At 39.0% G+C, this 13,684-nt stretch overlaps 1 protein-coding gene across 2 annotated transcripts in view; it reads right to left on the bottom strand.

The window, feature by feature from the left end:
• Positions 1–11,620, bottom strand: part of LOC138322609 (uncharacterized) — a 34,788-nt gene extending 23,168 nt beyond the window's left edge. The window contains exon 1 of one of the 2 annotated variants that reach the window (XM_069266584.1): positions 11,324–11,620. In XM_069266584.1, the coding sequence (XP_069122685.1) occupies positions 11,324–11,399 (76 nt within the window). In that variant the 5' untranslated portion in view covers positions 11,400–11,620. The remainder of the gene's footprint in view (positions 1–11,323) is intronic. The other variant, XM_069266585.1, reaches the window with a different exon arrangement.
• Between the last annotated feature and the right edge of the window lie 2,064 nt (positions 11,621–13,684).

The following is a 13,684-nucleotide window of genomic DNA, read 5'->3' as shown; positions in this document are numbered from 1 at the left end:
TAGTAGGCCCCAGTTAATTCCAGTGTAACTAACATTTTCATGTCCCTGTAGTAGGCCCAAGTATGATTCGACTGTAACTAACATTTTCATGTCCCTGTAGTAGGCCCCAGTATGATTCGACTGTAACTAACATTATCATGTCCCTGTGATAGGCCCTAGTATAATTCGACTGTAACTAACATTATCATGTCCCTGTGATAGGCCCAAGTATGATTCGACTGTAACTAACATTATCATGTCCCTGTGATAGGCCCTAGTATAAGTCGACTGTAACTTACATTATCATGTCCCTGTAGTAGGCCCCAGTATAATTCCACTGTAACTAACATTATCATGCCCCTGTGATAGGCCCCAGTATGATTTCACTGTAACTAACATTATCATGTCCCTGTGGTAGGCCCCAGTATGATTTCACTGTAACTAACATTATCATGTCCCTGTGGTAGGCCCCAGTATGATTTATGATTTCACTGTAACTAGCATTATCATGTCCCTGTGATAGGCCCCAGTATAATTCGACTGTAACTAACATTATCATGTCCCTGAGATAGGCCCCAGAATAATTTGACTGTAACTAACAATAACATTATCATGTCCCTGTAGTAAGCCCCAGTATGATTCGACTGTAACTAAGATTATCATGCCCCTGTGATAGGCCCAAGTATGATTCCACTGTAACTAACATTATCATGTCCCTGTAGTAGGCCCCAGTATAATTTGACTGTAACTAACATTATCATGTCCCTGTGATAGGCCCCAGTATGATTCCACTGTAACTAACATCATCATGTCCCTGTAGTAGGCCCCAGTATGATTCCACTGTAACTAATATTATAATGTCCCTGTGATAGCCCCTAGTATAATTCGACTGTAACTTACATTATCATGTCCCTGTGATAGGCCCCAGTATAATTTCACTGTAACTAGCATTATCATGTCCCTGTGATAGGCCCCAGTATGATTTCACTGTAACTAGCATTATCATGTCCTTGTGATAGGCCCCAGTATAATTCGACTGTAACTAACATTATCACGTCCCTGTGATAGGCCCCAGTATAATTCCATTGTAACTAACATTATCATGTCCCTGTAGTAGGCCCAAGTATGATTCCACTGTAACTAACATTTTCATGTCCCTGTCGTAGGCCCCAGTATTATTTCACTGTAACTAGCATTATCATGTCCCTGTGATAGGCCCCAGTATAATTCGACTGAAACTAACATTATCATGTCCCTGAGATAGGCCCCAGTATAGTTCGATTGTAACTAACATTATCATGTCCCTTTGATAGGCCCCAGAATAATTCGACTGTAACTAACATTATCATGTCCCTGTAGTAGGCCCCAGTATGATTCGACTGTAACTAACATTATCATGTCCCTGTGATAGGCCCCAGTTAATTCCACTGTAACTAACATTATCATGTCCTTGTGATAGGCCCCAGTATAATTCGACTGTAACTAACATTATCATGTCCCTGTAGTAGGCCCCAGTATGATTCGACTGTAATCAACATTATCATGTCCCTGTGATAGGCCCCAGAATAATTCGACTGTAACTAACATTATCATGTCCCTGTAGTAGGCCCCAGTATAATTCGACTGTAACTAACATTATCATGTCCCTGTGATAGGCCCCAGTATAATTCGACTGTAACTAACATTATCATGTCCCTGTGATAGGCCCCAGTATGATTCCACTGTAACTAACATCATCATGTCCCTGTGGTAGGCCCCAGTATGATTCCACTGTAACTAATATTATAATGTCCCTGTGATAGCCCCTAGTATAATTCGACTGTAACTTACATTATCATGTCCCTGTGATAGGCCCCAGTATAATTCCACTGTAACTAACATTATCATGCCCCTGTGATAGGCCCCAGTATGATTTCACTGTAACTAACATTATCATGTCCCTGTGGTAGGCCCCAGTATGATTCGACTGTAACTAACATTATCATGTCCCTGTGGTAGGCCCCAGTATGATTCGACTGTAACTAACATTATCATGTCCCTGTAGTAGGCCCCAGTATGATTCCACTGTAACTAACATTATCATGTCCCTGTGGTAGGCCCCAGTATGATTTCACTGTAACTAGCATTATCATGTCCCTGTGATAGGCCCCAGTATAATTCGACTGTAACTAACATTATCATGTCCCTGAGATAGGCCCCAGTATAATTCGACTGTAACTAACATTATCATGTCCCTGTGATAGGCCCCAGTATAATTCTACTGTAACTAACATTATCATGTCCCTGTAGTAGGCCCCAGTATGATTCGACTGTAACTAACATTATCATGTCCCTGTGATAGGCCCCAGTTAATTCCACTGTAACTAACATTATCATGTCCTTGTGATAGGCCCCAGTAATAATTCGACTGTAACTAACATTATCATGTCCCTGTAGTAGGCCCCAGTATAATTCGACTGTAACTAACATTATCATGTCCCTGTGATAGGCCCCAGAATAATTCGACTGTAACTAACATTATCATGTCCCTGTATAGGCCCCAGTATAATTCCACTGTAACTAACATTATCATGTCCCTGTGATAGGCCCCAGAATGATTCCACTGTAACTAATATTATCAATGTCCCTGTGATAGGCCCCTAGTATAATTCGACTGTAACTAACATTATCATGTCCCTGTGATAGGCCCCAGTATAATTTCACTGTAACTAACATTATAATGTCCCTGTGATAGGCCCAGTATGATTTCACTGTAACTAGCATTATCATGTCCCTGTGATAGGCCCTAGTATAATTCGACTGTAACTAACATTATCATGTCCCTGTAGTAGGCCCCAGTATAATTCCACTGTAACTAACATTATCATGCCCCTGTGATAGGCCCCAGTATGATTTCACTGTAACTAACATTATCATGTCCCTGTGGTAGGCCCCAGTATGATTTCACTGTAACTAGCATTATCATGTCCCTGTGATAGGCCCCAGTATAATTCGACTGTAACTAACATTATCATGTCCCTGTGATAGGCCCCAGTATAATTCCACTGTAACTAACATTATCATGTCCCTGTGGTAGACCCCAGTATGATTTGACTGTAACTAACATTATCATGTCCCTGTAGTAGGCCCCAGTATGATTCGACTGTAACTAACATTATCATGTCCCTGTGGTAGGCCCCATATGATTCTACTGTAACTAACATTATCATGTCCCTGTAGTAGGCCCCAGTATAATTCGACTGTAACTAACATTATCATGTCCCTGTGATAGGCCCCAGTATGATTCGACTGTAACTAACATTATCATGTCCCTGTGATAGGCCCCAGTATGATTCGACTGTAACTAACATTATCATGTCCCTGTAGTAGGCCCCAGTATGATTCGACTGTAACTAACATTATCATGTCCCTGTGGTAGGCCCCAGTATAATTCGACTGTAACTAACATTATCATGTCCCTGTGATAGGCCCCAGTATGATTCCACTGTAACTAACATCATCATGTCCCTGTAGTAGGCCCCAGTATGATTCCACTGTAACTAATATTATAATGTCCCTGTGATAGCCCCAGTATAATTCGACTGTAACTATTATCATGTCCCTGTGATAGCCCCAGTATAATTCGACTGTAACTACATTATCATGTCCCTGTGATAGGCCCCAGTATGATTTCACTGTAACTAGCATTATCATGTCCCTGTGATAGGCCCCAGTATGATTTCACTGTAACTAACATTATCATGTCCCTGTGATAGGCCCCAGTATAATTCGACTGTAACTAACATTATCATGTCCCTGTGATAGGCCCCAGTATGATTCGACTGTAACTAACATTATCATGTCCCTGTGGTAGGCCCCAGTATGATTCACTGTAACTAACATTATCATGTCCCTGTGATAGGCCCCAGTATAATTCGACTGTAAACTAACATTATCATGTCCCTGTGATAGGCCCCAGTATAATTCGACTGTAACTAACATTATCATGTCCCTGTGATAGGCCCCAGTATAATTCGACTGTAACTAACATTATCATGTCCCTGTGATAGGCCCCAGTATAATTCGACTGTAACTAACATTATCATGTCCCTGTGATAGGCCCCAGTATGATTCGACTGTAACTAACATTATCATGTCCCTGTGGTAGGCCCCAGTATGATTCTACTGTAACTAACATTATCATGTCCCTGTAGTAGGCCCCAGTATGATTCGACTGTAACTAACATTATCATGTCCCTGTGATAGGCCCCAGTATGATTCGACTGTAACTAACATTATCATGTCCCTGTGATAGGCCCCAGTATAATTCGACTGTAACTAACATTATCATGTCCCTGTGATAGGCCCCAGTATAATTCGACTGTAACTAACATTATCATGTCCCTGTGATAGGCCCCAGTATGATAATTCGACTGTAACTAACATTATCATGTCCCTGTGATAGGCCCCAGTATGATTCCACTGTAACTAACATTATCATGTCCCTGTGATAGGCCCCAGTATAATTCGACTGTAACTAACATTATCATGCCCCTGTGATAGGCCCCAGTATGATTTCACTGTAACTAACATTATCATGTCCCTGTGGTAGGCCCCAGTATAATTTCACTGTAACTAGCATTATCATGTCCCTGTGATAGGCCCCAGTATGATTTCACTGTAACTAGCATTATCATGTCCCTGTGATAGGCCCCAGTATAATTCGACTGTAACTAACATTATCATGTCCCTGTGATAGGCCCCAGTATAATTCCACTGTAACTAACATTATCATGTCCCTGTAGTAGGCCCAAGTATGATTTCCACTGTAACTAACATTTTCATGTCCCTGTCGTAGGCCCCAGTATTATTTCACTGTAACTAGCATTATCATGTCCCTGTGATAGGCCCCAGTATAATTCGACTGAAACTAACATTATCATGTCCCTGAGATAGGCCCCAGTATAGTTCGATTGTAACTAACATTATCATGTCCCTTTGATAGGCCCCAGAATAATTCGACTGTAACTAACATTATCATGTCCCTGTAGTAGGCCCCAGTATGATTCGACTGTAACTAACATTATCATGTCCCTGTGATAGGCCCCAGTTAATTCCACTGTAACTAACATTATCATGTCCTTGTGATAGGCCCCAGTATAATTCGACTGTAACTAACATTATCATGTCCCTGTAGTAGGCCCCAGTATGATTCGACTGTAATCAACATTATCATGTCCCTGTGATAGGCCCCAGAATAATTCGACTGTAACTAACATTATCATCATGTCCCTGTAGTAGGCCCCAGAATAATTTGACTGTAACTAACAATAACATTATCATGTCCCTGTAGTAAGCCCCAGTATGATTCGACTGTAACTAAGATTATCATGCCCCTGTGATAGGCCCAAGTATGATTCCACTGTAACTAACATTATCATGTCCCTGTAGTAGGCCCCAGTATAATTTGACTGTAACTAACATTATCATGTCCCTGTGATAGGCCCCAGTATGATTCCACTGTAACTAACATCATCATGTCCCTGTAGTAGGCCCCAGTATGATTCCACTGTAACTAATATTATAATGTCCCTGTGATAGCCCCTAGTATAATTTCACTGTAACTAGCATTATCATGTCCTTGTGATAGGCCCCAGTATAATTCGACTGTAACTAACATTATCACGTCCCTGTGATAGGCCCCAGTATAATTCCACTGTAACTAACATTATCATGTCCCTGTAGTAGGCCCAAGTATGATTCCACTGTAACTAACATTTTCATGTCCCTGTCGTAGGCCCCAGTATTATTTCACTGTAACTAGCATTATCATGTCCCTGTGATAGGCCCCAGTATAATTCGACTGAAACTAACATTATCATGTCCCTGAGATAGGCCCCAGTATAGTTCGATTGTAACTAACATTATCATGTCCCTTTGATAGGCCCCAGAATAATTCGACTGTAACTAACATTATCATGTCCCTGTAGTAGGCCCCAGTATGATTCGACTGTAACTAACATTATCATGTCCCTGTGATAGGCCCCAGTATAATTCCACTGTAACTAACATTATCATGTCCTTGTGATAGGCCCCAGTATAATTCGACTGTAACTAACATTATCATGTCCCTGTAGTAGGCCCCAGTATGATTCGACTGTAATCAACATTATCATGTCCCTGTGATAGGCCCCAGAATAATTCGACTGTAACTAACATTATCATGTCCCTGTAGTAGGCCCCAGTATAATTCGACTGTAACTAACATTATCATGTCCCTGTGATAGGCCCCAGAATAATTCGACTGTAACTAACATTATCATGTCCCTGTGATAGGCCCCAGTATGATTCCACTGTAACTAACATCATCATGTCCCTGTAGTAGGCCCCAGTATGATTCCACTGTAACTAATATTATAATGTCCCTGTGATAGCCCCTAGTATAATTCGACTGTAACTTACATTATCATGTCCCTGTGATAGGCCCCAGTATAATTTCACTGTAACTAGCATTATCATGTCCCTGTGATAGGCCCCAGTATGATTTCACTGTAACTAGCATTATCATGTCCTTGTGATAGGCCCCAGTATAATTCGACTGTAACTAACATTATCACGTCCCTGTGATAGGCCCCAGTATAATTCCACTGTAACTAACATTATCATGTCCCTGTAGTAGGCCCAAGTATGATTCCACTGTAACTAACATTTTCATGTCCCTGTCGTAGGCCCCAGTATTATTTCACTGTAACTAGCATTATCATGTCCCTGTGATAGGCCCCAGTATAATTCGACTGAAACTAACATTATCATGTCCCTGAGATAGGCCCCAGTATAGTTCGATTGTAACTAACATTATCATGTCCCTTTGATAGGCCCCAGAATAATTCGACTGTAACTAACATTATCATGTCCCTGTAGTAGGCCCCAGTATGATTCGACTGTAACTAACATTATCATGTCCCTGTGATAGGCCCCAGTTAATTCCACTGTAACTAACATTATCATGTCCTTGTGATAGGCCCCAGTATAATTCGACTGTAACTAACATTATCATGTCCCTGTAGTAGGCCCCAGTATGATTCGACTGTAATCAACATTATCATGTCCCTGTGATAGGCCCCAGAATAATTCGACTGTAACTAACATTATCATGTCCCTGTAGTAGGCCCCAGTATAATTCGACTGTAACTAACATTATCATGTCCCTGTGATAGGCCCCAGAATAATTCGACTGTAACTAACATTATCATGTCCCTGTGATAGGCCCCAGTATGATTCGACTGTAACTAACATTATCATGTCCCTATGATAGGCCCCAGTATAATTCCACTGTAACTAACATTATCATGCCCCTGTGATAAGCCCCAGTATAATTCGACTGTAAGTAACCTTATCATGTCCCTGTGATAGGCCCCAGTTTAATTCGACTGTAACTTACATTATCATGTCCCTGTAGTAGGCCCCAGTTAATTCCAGTGTAACTAACATTTTCATGTCCCTGTAGTAGGCCCCAGTATGATTCGACTGTAACTAACATTATCATGTCCCTGTGATAGGCCCCAGTATAATTCAACTGTAACTAACATTATCATGTCCTTGTAGTAGGCCCCAGTATGATTCGACTGTAACTAACATTACCATGTCCCTGTGATAGGCCCCAGTATAATTCAACTGTAACTAACATTATCATGTCCTTGTAGTAGGCTCCAGTATGATTCGACTGTAACTAACATTATCATGTCCCTGTGATAGGCCCCAGTTAATTCCACTGTAACTAACATTATCATGTCCTTGTAGTAGGCCCCAGTATATTCATGACTGTACATTTACATGTATAAGAAATTTATAATTTGTCAGTATAAAAACTGATCAATGTGAAGATACAAGTAGGATGTATATCTATAGAAATTGCTTAATATTGTGTCATGGCAGCTCTCAGAAAAGGTGGCTTAACATCATAAAAAGTTTACATCTGGACTGAGCAAAAAATACATTATAGAGTAGAACTGAAATGCACAGAAAGTTGTTCATTTAAAGATTATAGCCTTTTTGACCCATGTGACCTTGAACGAAGCTAAATGTCATTCATATAAACATACTTGATAGCCCTTCATCCCAGCATGCATCAGGCCCAATATGAGTACCCTGGGCCTTTCGGTTGTTGAGAAGAGGTCGTTTAAAGATTTTAGCTTTTTTGAATATGTTATCTTGAAAGAAGGTCAAGGTCATTCATTTGAATAAACTTAGTAGCCCTTCATCCCAGCCTGCTACAGGCCCAATATCAGTACCCTAGGCCTTTCGGTTCTAGAAGAAGTTGTTCAAATGAAAAGTTTACGCACGGCGCACGGCTGACAACGGACGGCGCACCACGACGCACGACAACTGACGAAGCATGATGACAATAGGTCATCCTGGCCCTGATTTCTCTAAACAAACTTAAGTCAAAAACTGACTTAAGTCATAAATTTTCATATAAATTACATAAGGAGAAAAACTTCAGTTTTCACTTAAGTCTGCACTTTTGTTTCGAGAAATCGGGGCCTGATCCCTTAAACAGATGACCTAAAAATGAAACTCCTCTTAATTTCCCCCACAATCCACATACCTCCAAGGTTTTTGCCAGGCCTTTATATGGTCCGGTAAATGGGTCCGGTAAACGGACCCATTCCCAATTGAAAAATAGCACTGTGTTTTCCCAAATTCAGTCATTATTTTTCCAATCATGGCATTAAGTTAAAAGCGCAAATGATGTCTCAATATACATCCGGTATCGGTTATTTATATCTAATGTCCTATACGAGTCCATTCCACATGGGAAACATCATTTTTTAATAGTTTACGTTCGCAGAAGCGTCCCGATTTCAGTGGCAGAGTTCCACAACTTTTAGAACTTTGCAATCAAACGCACCAGAAAAATGGCGGCCATGACAGGTGAGTCGGCTGGCCAAGAGAGCAGGTAAACTAACCGGGGTACGGACACAAAACATCAACCAGACATAACAAGAAGCCCAGAGGGCCTGTATCGCTCACCTGGTTTGTAATGTCAAATCATGTTCTGAATACAGGTTCATTGTTTCTTTTCTGAAGGAATTTGAATATTTACCTCTTATTTCCCTATTGGGCCCCGCCCCTCCTGCCCCCGGGGGGTCAGAGCTAAAATTTATACAAGTTCTGTTCCCCTTCTCCGAAGGATGTTTGTGGCCAAATTTGGTTACAATCCATGCAGAACTCTAGGACAAGTAGCTATTTATAGGATTTACCTCTATTTCCCCTATTGGGCCCCACCCCTCCTGCCCCCAGGGGGTCAGAGCAAAAATTTATACAAGTTCTTTCCCCCTTCCCCCAAGGATGTTTGTGGCCAAATTTGGTTACAATCCATGCAGAACTCTAGGACAAGTAGCGATTTATAGGATTTACCTCTATTTCCCCTATTGGGCCCCGCCCCTCCTGCCCCCGGGGGGTCAGAGCCAAAATTTATACAAGTTCTGTTCCCCTTCCCTCAAGGATGTTTGTGGCCAAATTTGGTTACAATCCATGCAGAACTCTAGGACAAGTAGCGTTTTATAGGATTTACCTTTATTTTCCCTATTGGGCCCCGCCCCTCCTGCCCCCGGGGGGTCAGAGCCAAAATTTATACAAGTTCTGTTCCCCTTCCCCCAAGGATGTTTGTGGCCAAATTTGGTTACAATCCATGCAGAACTCTATGACTAGTAGCGATTTAAAGGAAATGTTGACGGACGGACGACGGACGGACGACGACGGACGGACGACGGACGCCGTGCCATGACATAAGCTCACCGGCCCTTCGGGCCAGGTGAGCTAAAAATAGGATTATAAATGGCAATCACCAATTAATTAACACCTAAGGCACAATATCTTCGGTCCTGTCAATTTGGTATTTTTGGCACGTGGCCCACTTTCAGTGTGGTAAGTGACAGTAGGTTTGAGCCAGAGGTTTCGTCTGCTACTTAATATGTTAAGTTTCGGTTGTAAATTAAAAATTTTGTTAGAATCCATACATTGTAGTTTGTGTATAAATGTAGTATGTTTCATTTTCAAACGTCTTGGACAATTTACATAGGCTGCAAGTATTTGCATTTTGCCATAATTTCTGCATTGATCAATTACATTTGCACGTTCCAAGTGTTTTATTTTGGACGCTCCATCGCCGACAGCATAAACAATACTCATCATTTGAACTATAATTTGTGTTTAATCGTGTATGTTTATGTCAAATTATCACAAAAATAATATAAAATTATTTATTTTGCTTTTGGTACATGTACAATCAGTATTTCATTCGATATGAAATAGTGTCACAGATATATTTTGGGATGCAATAAATTATTTTCATGTTTTTATCTTGAAGTAAAAGTAGAAGCTCAAACTTTTTAATGGTGGTAATGGTGTACAGAAAGCAAGTTATGGAACTGAACAAAAAATACTAATTCGCCTGCTCTTTTTTTTTGATAGAGAAAAAAAAATACTGTTTGTCAGCGGTGGAGTATACGTATCTCCCATTTTTTTAAAAACACCAGTAAATAAACACCAGTAAATATTTTCCCAATTTTTGCTCAAAGGGTCCTTTTCCCAAAACAGCTGGCAAAAACCCTGACCTCACATCTTAATTTCACTTATGAACCACTCACATATTAATCCACTCACTCAATCCACATCTAAATTTCCCTCATCAACCACTCCACATATTAATCCACTCACTCCACATATTAATCCACTCACTCAATCCACATCTTAATTTCCCTTATCAACCACTCCACATATTAATCCATTCACTTTACATATTAATCCACTCACTCAATCCGCATCTTAATTTCACTCATCAACCACTCCACATATTAATCCATTCACTTTACATATTAATCCACTCACTCAATCCACATCTTAATTTCACTCATCACCCACTCCACATATTACTCACTATACATCTTAATTTTCCTCACCAACCACTAAAATTACGACAATCCAGTGTTCCAAGAAGGACAACTCCTTCTTCAATGGCGGCCATTTTCCAGCTTCCCACATATTTATCGTGGGCTTCGATACTTTATCAAAGTAACTAATCGTTCATTGCATTTATTAACCGTGATCTATTCTAACCATACGCCATATTTACAAGACCCAAACCAAGATGTGTGTGAATTACAGCAGCCATATATGATGTCATTACCTCGTGATGTTACACCTGTAGGACACACCTGGTCGATCCATATAGCACGTCCCAACACTCCCGCAATATTCATCACTTACTTATAATAAAGATGAATGAGAAAACATCTAAAACAATACATGAAATTTCATCAAAATATTTCGTGTTTTATATTATCATCGATAACGTTATTACCTGTTGGCTCATCTCCGTAAATTCTTGATACAAGACACACGGTCAAAATGAAAGCATGAAATAGCGTCGACATCATGTTATCGAAAGTTCGGCTTGACGTATGGAATCACTGAAGAGTTTGAAATCCTACACCAGTATCAGTATGTCTACCAGTTCGTTGGCTAAATAAATGTTGACGTGTTCCAAGTTTTCCGGTTAAAGAGTCGATCAGCCGAAACGGTCGATTGAAGAACTAGAGCTCATATACATGATCACCTGGCCGTCCCACCATTATTTGCGGTGTGACCAATCAGCAACCTGTGTGGAGTCACCTCTGACCTTTCACCCACGACCGGGAAATTCTCAGGTCAACCGAATTCGGTATGCTTCTGGTAATACTACCACTCCTACCGTATTTATCTTTCATTATGAATACAGTTTTCAGAGTTTATACGAGGCATGTGTGGGGTATTTGGTCAAAAATATATGTGTATTACGTACAAAAACCTATAAATAATCGTAATCACTACACATATGCAGAGTCTCTGACACATGTAAGCTCACATGTCCATCTTCAGGAGTGAAACTATATACACGGGTACATGTATCGATATGACATGTCAAGGACGAATCCTTGGACATGTATATGAGCGGTTGGTCGGATTTTCGTCAAACTATCGCAACATTAATTTCAATATCTGGGACAAGGAAGTAATTCCAACTGTGTGGACAAAACAAAATTGTCAAATTTTCGAGGCGATCTGCCCCTTTATCAAGGCATACAAAACGAACACGATTACATAATAGGATACGAGCAGTAATGCGGGACAAAGTAGATTTCTATATCTATATAGGGACCCGTGTGTTAGTTACAGACTGGCAGCACATAAACTTGCAGATTATTATTATTCTCTTTATTGCCTCCAAATTTGAAGATTACAAAAAGCATGAATAATAAACACAAATATACAAAGAATTTTTAATTATAAGAGTAATACAAAGTAAACATTGCATTAATGAATAGTTGTTTGTTCAATAATATAAGTACAAGTATAAGTATATACAAAATATCTTATAAATAGTCATTTAAAGTATACGTTAAATAAAGGATTGTATGAAAAAAAATGTACAACCCGATGCTTCTTATTATCTTAATTATTATTCATTACCCATAAGTCTTTTGTTTTATGAAATTTATAACAAAATGATACAACTAACAGTAGGGTTGGGGAGAGCCCTACAGGTACCAGCGGGGCGTTACGGGCTCGCACATCTATTCTATAATTTTAAGGACACAGTATGTAATTCATATTAAAGTCATATTAAAGTGTGAAATTAAAATTAATATATGTCCATCTTCAGTGTAAATATACACGGATATACATTTATCGTTATATGTATATCGAAATTGAATCGGAATTATGTCAAAATGGCTGATGTAAATGACCTACTGACAAAACATCCAAAAAATTTAGTAATATTCAAGTTAAATACAGTAATTCAAATTTTCTTCAAAGTAAAGTTTGTCAAGATGTCGATCATCTTCAGCAGCCCAATATCAACATACTCAAAAAACACGATACATCGATATGAATCATAATGATACGGGACACAAGTCGGATCTATACAATATAGACAACTATGATTCAATGAATTTTAAACCAATTATTTGTCTCATATGCCAAAAAATTTTCAAATTTTCGATTATAATTATATGAACTTTATCAACACAATTTACAAAACGATATTTGTCCAATACATAATGTAATAGTAACCTGTAATTTTTAAATCTTTAACTTTTTTGTTCAAAACTATAACCTCTATAAATATGTGCAGTATAGTATAGACAATATACAAATCATTGTCCTTTTTCTTGTTATTTCAGGTTTAGAATCCCTTTTAAAGGATACTATTCTTTATTAGACTTAACATTACAAAAAATACGAGTTGATAACAATCGGGACAAAATTACAATGTCAAAAAAAGGGAGAAAACATTCAACATTGTTACGGGCCGCACAATATTTGCTATAATTTTATACATACAGTATGTAATTGAAATTTCAGTGTTATAAAGTTTATAATAATCAAAACAGGAATTTTTTAAATAATAATTGTTAAGCATAAATAAATTTACACAAATGTTGTGGGGTACACAGACAGATCAGATTTCAATATTATTAAATTCTCTGTAAAAGTAATCCTGCTTCATTTTATTCAAATTACACATTAAATAAATAGATAAGAAAGATCGCATATTTGTAATCTACATGAGTATGGATCAAAAAATTTTTAGCAAATGTACAATTCTAAATGAAATGCTTTAAATTATCAGTTACATCTGTAATCACTGTAAAATCTTACAATGACTGTTCATGAAATT

Source organism: Argopecten irradians, chromosome 5, assembly GCF_041381155.1.
Source record: "Argopecten irradians isolate NY chromosome 5, Ai_NY, whole genome shotgun sequence".
In the NCBI taxonomy this organism is placed as follows: domain Eukaryota; kingdom Metazoa; phylum Mollusca; class Bivalvia; order Pectinida; family Pectinidae; genus Argopecten; species Argopecten irradians.
The sequence above is the reverse complement of the archived record's forward strand: the minus strand, read 5'-3'. Positions and strand labels throughout refer to the sequence as shown.